The following is a 10,703-nucleotide window of genomic DNA, read 5'->3' on the forward strand; positions in this document are numbered from 1 at the left end:
AAAAAAAGAAAACTACAGGCCAATTTCACTGGTGAACATAGATGCAAAAATCCTTAACAAAATTCTAGCAAACAGAATCCAACAACATATTAAAAAGATCATACATCGTGACCAAGTGGGCTTTATCCCAGGGATGCAAGAATTATTCAATATTCACAAATCAATCAATGTGATATGCCACATTAACAAATTGAAAGATAAAAACCATATGATTGTCTCAATACTGCTGCTGCTGCTAAGTCGCTTCAGTCGTTTCCGACTCATGTGCGACCCCATAAACGGCAGCGCACCGGCTCCTCTGCCCCTGGGATTCTCCAGGCAAGAACACTGGAATGGGTTGCCATTTCCTTCTCCAATGCATGCATGCATGCTAAGTCACTTCAGTTCTGTCCAACTTTGTGCGACCTTATGGACAGCAGCCCACCAGGCTCCTCTGTCCACAGGACTTGCCAGGAAAGAATACTGGAGTTGGTTGCCATTTCCTTCTCCAGATTATCTCAATAGATGCAGAGAAAGCCTTTGACAAAATTCAACATCCATTTATGATAAAACCCCTCCAGAATGCAGGAATAAAAAGAACATACCTCAACATAATAAAAGCCATATATGATAAACCCACAGCAAACATTATCCTCAGTAGTGAAAAAATGAAAGCATTTCCCCTAAACTCAGGAACAAGACAAGGGTGCCCACTCTCACCACTACTATTCAACATAGTTTTGGACATTTTAGCCACAACAATCAGAGAAGAAAAATAAATAAAAGGAATCCAGGTTGGAAAAGAAGAAGTAAAACTCTCACTGTTTGCAGATGACATGATCCTCTATATAGAAAACCCTAAAGACTCCACCAGAAAATTACTAGAGCTAATCAGTAAATATAGTAAAGTTTCAGAATATAAAATCAACACACAGAAATCCCTTGCATTCGTATACACTAATAATGAGAGAACACAAAGTGAAAATAAGGAACAATTCCATTCACCATTGCAACTAAAATAATCAAATACTTCGGAATAAATTGACCTAAAAGAAACAAAACACCTATCTATAGAAAACTATAAAACACTAATGAAAGAAATCAAGGATGACACAAATAGATGGAGAAATATACCATGTTCATGGATCAGAAGAATCAATATAATGAAAATGAGTATACTACCCAAAGCCATCTATAGATTCAATGCAATCCCTATCAAGCTACAAATGGTATTTTTCACAGAACTAGAGCAAATAATTTCACAATTTGTATGGAAATACAAAAAAACCTTGAATAGCCAAAGCGATCTTGAGAAAGAAGAATGGAACTGAAGGACTCAACCTGCCTGAATTCAGACTATACTACTAAGCTACAGTCATCAAGATAGTATGGTACCGGCACAAACACAGAAACATAGATCAATGGAACAAAGTAGAAATCCCAGAGATAAATCCATGCACCTATGGACACCTTAACTTTGACAAAGGAGGCAAGAATATACAATGGGGAAAAAACAATCTCTTTAACAAGTGGTGCTGGGAAAACTGGTCAACCACTTGTAAAGGAATGAAACTAGATCACTTTCTAACACCATACACAAAAATAAATTCAAAATGGATTAAAGATCTAAACATAAGACCAGAAACTATAAAACTCCTAGAGGAAAACATAGGCAAAACACTCTCTGACAAACCACAGCAGGATCCTCTATGACCCACCTCCCAGAGTAATGGAAATAAAAGCAAAAATAAACAAATGGGACCTAATTGAACTTAAAAGCTTTTGCACAACGAAGGAAACTATAAGCAAGGTGAAAAGACAGCCTTCAGAATTGCAGAAAATAATAGCAAATGAAGCAACTGACAAAGAATTAATCTCAAAAATATACAAGCAACCTATGCAGCTCAATTCCAGAAAAATAAACAACCCAGTCAAAATATGGGCCAAAGAACTAAACAGACATTTCTCCAAAGAAGACATACAGATGGCTAACAAACACCTGAAAAAATGCTCAACATCACTCATTATCAGAGAAATGCAAATCAAAACCACAATGAGGTACCATCTCATGCCTGTCAGAATGACTGCTATCAAAAAGTCTACAAACAATAAATGCTGGAGAGGGTATGGAACAAAGGGAACCCTCTTACACTGTTGGTGGGAATGCAAACTAGTACAGCCACTATGGAGAGCAGTGTGGAGATTCCCTAAAAAACTGGAAACAGAACTGCCGTATGACCCAGCAATCCCATTGCTGGGCATACACACTGAGGAAACCAGAACTGAAAGAGACACGTGTACCCCAATGTTCATCGCAGCACTGTTTACAATAGCCAGGACATGGAAGCAACCTAGATGTCCATCAGCAGATGAATGGATAAGAAAGCTGTGTTACATATACACAATGGAATATTACTCAGCCATTAAAAAGAATACATTTGAATCAGTTCTAATGAGGTGGATGAAACTGGAGCCTATTATACAGAGTGAAATAACAGCAATACAGAGTGAAACTGGAGCCTATTATAACAGAGTGAAAAACAGCAATACAGTATACTAATGCATATATATGGAATTTAGAAAGATAGTAATGATGACCCTATTTGCGAGACAACAAAAGAGACACAGATGTAAAGAACAGACTTTTGGACTCTGTGGGAGAAGGTCAGGGTGGGATAATTTGAGAGAATAGCACTGAAACATGTATATTATCATATGTAAAACAGATCGTCAGCCCAGGTTCAATGCATGATACAGGGTGCTCAGGGCTGGTGCACTGGGATGACCCTGAGGGATGGGATGGGGAACACATGTACACCCATGGCTGATTCATGTCAATGTATGGCAAAATCAATATAATATTTTAAAGTAATTAGCCTCCAATTAAAATAAATAAATTTTATAAAACTATCATAATATTGTAAAGTAATTATGCTCCAATTATATAAATAAATAAATTTTTTTAAAGGCCACAACTAGAAAGAAAAATATCTTATTGGTAAAGGCAAACGTGCAGTAAAGATAGTAGAATAACCAGTTGTAAAGCTAGTAGGAAGGTTAAAAGACAAAAGTAATAAAATCATCCATATCCACAAAATGTAGTTGTGGAATACACAAAACAAAAAGATGTAAAATATAATGTCACAAACAATAACAATGGGGGTAGGGAGGAGTAAAAATATATGATGATTATAATTTATTTTAACTTAAAAGGTCATCAACTTAATCATATATAGAGAGAGAGGAGGGGGAAGAGAGAGAGTGTGTGTTATCTATGAACCTCATGGTAATTACAAACTAAAACCATATAATAGATACATACACAAAAAAGAGAAACATTAAAGATAGTTGTTAAATCATAGGGAATACAGCAAAAGAAGAAGGAAACAACAAGAACAACAAAAGAACTACAAAACCCCAAAACAGTTAACAAAATGTCAATATGTATGTACCTATCAATAGTGACTTTAAATGTAGATGGATTAAATGCTTTACTCTAAAGACATACAGTGACTGAGTGGATTAAAACAAAACAAAACAAAACACAAGACCCATATATATGCTGCCTAAAGGAGATTCAACTTCAGACTAAAATTAAGGAGATGAAAAAATGTATTCCATGCAAATAGAAACTTAAAACTGGGGTAGCAGTACTTATATCAGACAAAACAGACTTTTAAAACAACATGTGTAACAAGAGACAAAGGAGGACATCACATAATGATAAATGGATCGATTCAACAATGAGATATACCAATCATAAATATATACGTACTCAAAATAGTAGCATCTAAATACATAAAGCAAATATTAACAAACATAAAGGAGACAGTAACAACAATTTTAGGGAAGTTTACCACCCCACTTACATCAAATCAGACGGTAAAGCGTCTGCCTGCAATGCGGGAGACCCGGGTTCGATTCCTGGGTTGGAAAGATCCCCTGGAGAAGGAAATGGCAATCCACTCCAGCACTGTTGCCTGGAAAATCCCATGGACGGAGGAGCCTGATAGGCTACAGTCCATGGGGTCGCAAAGAGTCGGACATGACTGAGTGACTTCACTCACTTACATCAACAGGTAGACCATCCACACACAAAATCAATAAAGAAACACTGGCCGTAAATATGAATGTTTTAATAATATTGTAATAACTTTGTAGGGCAATAGATGGTTACTAGACTTATCATACTGATAGTTTCATAATATATGCAAATATCAAATCACCAGGTAGTACATTGAAGCTAACATAATATTGTACATCAATAATATTTTAATTAAATTAAAATTGATTGTGAATATTCCAAGAAATTAATGCCAAAAGTCTTTGTTAAAATATAAATAAAGAGTCATTCACATCTGAAAATTGGTAATATGGCAATGGAGTTATTTTTAAAAGATAGCTATCCATTAGGGGCAGTGGGCAGAAAAATTGCTCAGTATCACTAGCCATTAGGAAAATTCAAATTAAAACCACAAGGAGATTCCTTTACACCCATACTTGAATGGGCTTTTTTCTTTTTTTTTAATGTAGTGAAAATTCCAAGTGCTGTCAAAGATGCAGAAGAATTGGAATTCTCATACTAGTGGGAATTCTCATTTCTAGTGGGAATGCAAAATAGCACAGGTACTCTGCAAAATAGTTTGTCAGGTCTTTATAAAATTTCTTACAATGTTAAACACACATATACCATATGACCCTGTAATGCTACTCCTGAATATTTCCCCTAGAAAATGAAAACTTGTGTTCACACAAAAAAGTATATATGGATGGTTATAACAGCTTTATTGATACCAAACCAAACCTATAAAACAACACAAATGTCCTTCAATGGATAAAATAGTAAACAAAGTATACTTCTCAGAAATCAAAAGTAATGAACAATTGATACTTACAGCAACATAGTAAACAATGCAAAGAAATAGAAGAAAACAATACAATGAGAAAGACTAGAAAACTCTTCAAGAAAATTTAAGATATCAAGGGAATATTTTATGCGAGGATGGTCATAATAAAGGACAGAAACAGTAAGGACCTAACAGAAGCAAAGAGATTAAGAAAAGATGGCAAGAATACACAGAAGAACTACACCAAAAAAGGTCTTAATGATAGGGATGACCATGATGGTGTGATCACTCACCTAGAGCCAGACATCCCAGAGTGTGAAGTCAAGTGGGCCTTGGGAAGCACTCCTGTGAACAAAGCTAGTGGAGGTGATGGAATTCCAAATGAGCTATTTCAAATCCTAAAAGATGCTGCTGTGAAAGTGCTGCACTCAATATGCAAGCAAATTTGGAAAACTCAGCAGTGGCCACAAAACTGGAAAAGGTCAGTTTTCATTCCAATGCCAAAGAGCAATGCCAAAGAAGGTTCATACTACTGCACAACTGTGCTCATTTCACATGTTTGCAAGGTAATGCTCAAAATCCTTCAAGCTAAGCTTCAGCAGAACATTAACTGAGAACTTCCAGATATGTACAAGCTGGGTTTAGAAAAGTCAAAGGAACCACAGATCAAATTGCCAACATCTGTTGGATCATAGAGAAGCAAGAGAGTTACAGAAAAATATCTACTTCTGCTTCATTAACTATGCTAATGCATTTGACTATGTGGATCACAACAAACTGTGGGCAATTCTTAAAGAGATGGGAATACCAGACCACCTTTCCTGTTTCCTGAGAAACCTGTATGCAGGTCAAGAAGCAACAGTTAGAACCAGACATAGAACAATAGACTGGTTCAAAATTGGGAAAAGAATACAACAAGGCTGTATATTGTTACCTTGCTTGTTTAACATATGCAGAATGTATCATCCAAATACCAGGCTGGATGAATCACAATCTGGAATTAAGATTGCTGGGAGAAATAACAACCTCAGATATGCAGATGATATCACTCTAATGGCAGAAAGTGAAGAGGAACTAAAGAGCCACTTGATGAGGATGAAAGAGGAGAGTGAAAAGGCTGGCTTAAAACTCAGTGTTCAAAAAACTAAGATCATGGCATCTGGTCCCATCATTTAATGGCAAATAGATGGGGAGAAAGTGGAAACAGTGAAAGATTTTATTTTCTTGGGCTCCAGGATCACTACGGATGGTGACTGCAGCTATTAAATTAAACGATGCTTGCTCCTTGGAAGAAAAGCTATTACAAATTTAGACAGCATATTAAAAAGCAGAGACATCAATTTGCCAACAAAGGTCCTGATAGCCAAAGCTATGCTTTTCCCAGTAGTTACGTACAGGTGAGAGAGTGGAACCATAAAGAAGGTTGAGCACTGAAGAATTGATGCTTTAGAATTGTGGTGCTGGAGAAGACTCTTGAGAGTCCCTTGGACTGCAAGGAGATCCAACGAGTCCATCCTAAAGGAAATCAGTCCTGAATATTCATTGGAAGGACTGATGCTGAAGCTGAAACTTCATTTCTTTGGCCACCTTATGTGAAGAGTCAACTCATTGAAAAGACCCTCATCCTGGGAAAGATTGATAGCAAAAGGAGAAGGTGGCAGAGGATGAGATGGTTAGATAGCATCACCGAATCAATGGACATGAATATGGGCAAACTCCAGGAGATAATGAAGGACAGGGAAGCCTGGTATGCTGCAGTCCATGGATTTGCAGAGGGTCAGAGAGGACTTAGCAACTGAACAACAACAACAGAAATAATGCTGTTACTGTTTAGTTGCTAAGTCATGTCCAACTCTTTGTGACCCAATGGATTGTTGCCTGCCAGGCCCCTCTGTTAACGGGATTTTCCAAGCAAGAATACTGGAGTGGGTTGCCATTTCCTTCTCCAGGAGATCTTCCCGACCTAGGGATCAAACCTGTGTCTCCTGCTGGCAAGCAGATTCTTTACCTATTGAACTCATGTCTCCTGCTTAGTAGAAGGATTCTTTACCTCTGAGCCACCATTTGTGAACCTAAAAATTCATTATTCTAAGTGAAAAAGTTCTAAGTGCTAAGTTCCTAGCACAAGGAATGTAGTCAATAATACAATATAGTCAATAATATAATAGTATCCTTTGTATCGTGTATAATCTGTAAAAATTTCAAATTGCTATGTTGTATACCTGAAACTAAGAAGTCAACTATACTTCAATTTTAAAAACAAAAATATTTCTGAAGTCTTTGTGGTGTATGATTCCATTTGTATGAAATTTTGGAAAAGGCAAAAATACATAGAGAGAAAACAGATTAGTGGTTGCCAGGTTTAGGAATCAGAGGAAGTTCTGCATTCTATCTGAGATTGTGGTTACAATATTCTATGCATGTATAAAATTTCACAGAACTGTAAACCCACAAAAGTTAATTTGACTCTATTTAAATTTAAAAGTTAAAAACAATCCTCTCATGCTTCTCCACAACTTTCAACACCATTCTTCCCCACCCCTCACCCATCCCTGCCATCAGACATCTTCTGAAGATGGTGTCTTCCCAAACTTTGCTAGGTTATCTCCCATGCATCACATAAATCTACTCATTCCTTAGGGAATCTGTCCATTTCTTGGCTAAAGGGCATATATATGGTGATAACTACTGAATATGTATCTCCAGCCCAGAAATCTTTCCTGAGTTCCAGACCTGAATAACCAAGTGCCTTTCAACTTCACCTACCCCAAAACTCCTTTCCTGTTTTATTCCTTCTCCTTCATCTGCCATTCACATCTAATTATCCACTGAAGTATATTAATTTTACTTCTTAAAGTAAAGCTCTGGAAGCTTTACTTTACTCTGGAAGCTATGTACTTTTTCTAGTTAGATTACCATGACTCCAGACCATGTGTTTGTCACCTGTATTAATGTAATAGCTTTTTAACTGATTTTCCTACTTCAGTTTTGCCCCTTCCAGTCCATTCTCCACATTGCAACTAGAATGATGAAAAACTTAAGTCTGTATAATGGCTATTTCATTGGCTTTAGCGGAGTCTGAATTCCTTAACATGGTTTACAAGCCCTTTTATGATCCAGCCCCAGCTCATCTCTCCAGATTCTCAACTCTGAAGCTTCGTCTCCACTAGTTTTATCCCCATACTCTGCACTTGAACCACATCTCAACTTCCTTCAGCCCCTCAAACATGCCCCTACTGCCTCTCATGATTGGGATGCTTCTTCAGCAACCTCCACCTCCTCCATTCCAGTCTACTTCAGCTGGATATATAGTATGGATATATAGTACTTATTCTCTAGGTTTCAGCTTCCACATCATTTACATGGGTTTATCACTGACTGATGTCCCCTTTGGGAGAATTCCGTGGACAGAGGAGCCTGGCAGGCTACAGTCCATGGGGTCTCAAAGAGTTGGACGTGACTGAGCAACTAAAGAGAGAGAGATAATTACTTTATGAGAGCCCTTTTATCCCATTCTATAATAGCCTACTTACTTTTTTGTCTCTAAAACTAAGTTATAAGTTCCTTGAGGGCAGTCACTATGTCTTGTTCACATTTTAGTGCCAGCCTCTAGCATAATGCCTGGCACATGGTAAGTATTCAATAAATATATGTCAAATAAATGAATGAGAAGGAGGGGGTATAGAAAACAGTTTCTGAAATTATAGGTCATTTTTTTCTTTATGCCTTTCTACATTTTCCAGTTATTCTATGATGAGCATAATTTGTTTTTATAATATAAACAATATATTAAGGGATTCCCTGGCATTTCAGTGGTTAGGAGTAGGTGCTTTCACTTCAGTGGGCACAGGTTCAATCCCTAGTAGGGAAACTAAGATCCTGCAAGCCATATGGTACAGCAAAATATATATATGTGTATGTGTATGTGTATGTGTATGTGTATGTGTGTGTGTGTGAGAAATAGTTTTGAAAGTATATTAAACATAAGAGAAAGGAGAAAAAACTATGAAGAAAGTTTAAATCACATATAATCCCACCTCCTAAAGATAACTATGTTCACATTTTGTTGTATGCTGTCCAATATTTTCTATGAATATATTTTTTAAGCATTGAGACCATGTTGTGTTCAGTTTTGAATTCTGCTTTTTTCACTAATGCTGCAAGTAATTTTCCATTGTATCAAGGTACTTTTGTTTATTTAACCATTTCTCTGCTGTCCAACCTTAAGATTTTATTCCAATTTTCACTATTATGAGTAAGGTTGCCAATAATATCTTTGAACATAAAATTTTTCCTTCATTTATAATCATTTTCTTTTGTGTGTTGGTTATACATTTTTATGTTTTAAATTAATTTATTAATTTTAATTGGAGACTATTTTACAATATTGTGATGGTATGATAGGATCCTAGAAGCAAAATTACTGGTGTGAACTTTTTAAAAGACTGTTAATATATGTGGCCAAATTGTTTTCCAGAGGGCTTATACTAATAATAACTTGAGTGCCTACTATATGCCAGACATTGTTTTTGGTAGATTTTGTTATGCTTGTTTTACAGATGAAGAAATTAATTTGTCCAGATTATAGAGATAGTAAATGGCAAAGTTAGAATTCAAACTTCAGATTGTGCAATTTCAAAGCTTATGTTATATCTTGAGAATTTCAAAAATAAATATTTTTACATTATCAAATTATGTATATGTACTAGAGAAAATGTGGAAAATATTAGAGAAAATGAAAATAAATTACTCATGAATACCACTTTCAACAGCTTAGTGTATTTCATCTGTCTTTTGTTCCAGATAAAAATTCTGGGTTAAAATAACATTGTATATATAATTTTACATCCTGCTTTTTTCACTTAATGTTTTTCAATGCTGACTCATACTCTTCAACAACATAATTTTAACAGTTGCATATTATTGTCAATGGATGTTACCATGTGAATATTTACACTAGTTCAGCTCACTTGTGAATTTTTTTTTTCATCCCCAGGACCCTCCATCTCCAATGAAGTTTACAGAGTTCAGTGTTGGGAACCATTCTGATCTTCAAAATAAGTCACCATGGCAGATTGAAACTTCTTAATTTGAAAGCATCCCATCAAATACTTGCTGTGCAGATAGATGTTTCAGAACTTATAAGTTATTTAATTTACTAGCTGAACTCATCAATCTGGTAGCAATTAATTCAAGCCAGTCTTCCTCTACTTTCTTCATTTCCTCTCCTCCCCTCAGTGAAAGCCTAAATGTACATATCTATCTTTCCAGCGGGCTCTTTTTATTCCTCTTGTCAGGTAAAGGGGAACTCAAGACTCCCTTGGAGTCTTTAACTCCCCTAGAAAGACCGTTAATCATATCTATAGGTCTTTGTTTTGTTGAGGGGAATCAGACAAGTTTGCTGCTTGTGCACATGTGCATTTATAAGCATACATATGTGCAACATATTTACACAAAATTCTGCTGCTGTGTTGTGAAAATTGAGGTTTAAAAAAAATCTGAATTTTTGTATTCAATCATATCTTTTTCCTAAATAGTAATCTAAATGTTTGCTGAGCTGTGAACACCTTTTCCTATATCAGGTACCTAAAATTTAAGAGGGAGATTCAACACTGTGATCAAGGTCTGTGAATTGAGAATTGAACAATGTAAAACCTGTTCTCTGTCATAGATGTGTGGTGTTCCTGAAAGCACCACAGCTAATAGAGATCAGATCAGATTTCCATTTTATTTAACATAATGATTAGAGTTTTAAAGACTTTTAATGCCAGAGTGTGGGAAAATTCTCCAATAACTTTTATTCTTTTCTATGCTACCTAGCTTTATTTTAACCTTCATGAATTACTCTTATGATGAAAGAAAAACTATAAGCTCAAG

General features: G+C 36.0%; 1 protein-coding gene across 1 annotated transcript in view; it reads left to right on the forward strand.

The window, feature by feature from the left end:
• Window positions 1-4,565, forward strand: part of ZDHHC15 (zinc finger DHHC-type palmitoyltransferase 15) — a 100,914-nt gene extending 96,349 nt beyond the window's left edge. The window contains exon 12 of the mRNA XM_068963194.1: window positions 4,513-4,565. Within this exon, the coding sequence (XP_068819295.1) occupies window positions 4,513-4,565 (53 nt within the window). The remainder of the gene's footprint in view (window positions 1-4,512) is intronic.
• The last annotated feature ends 6,138 nt before the right edge of the window (window positions 4,566-10,703 follow it).

This window comes from Capricornis sumatraensis, chromosome X (assembly GCF_032405125.1).
Source record: "Capricornis sumatraensis isolate serow.1 chromosome X, serow.2, whole genome shotgun sequence".
Classification (NCBI taxonomy): domain Eukaryota; kingdom Metazoa; phylum Chordata; class Mammalia; order Artiodactyla; family Bovidae; genus Capricornis; species Capricornis sumatraensis.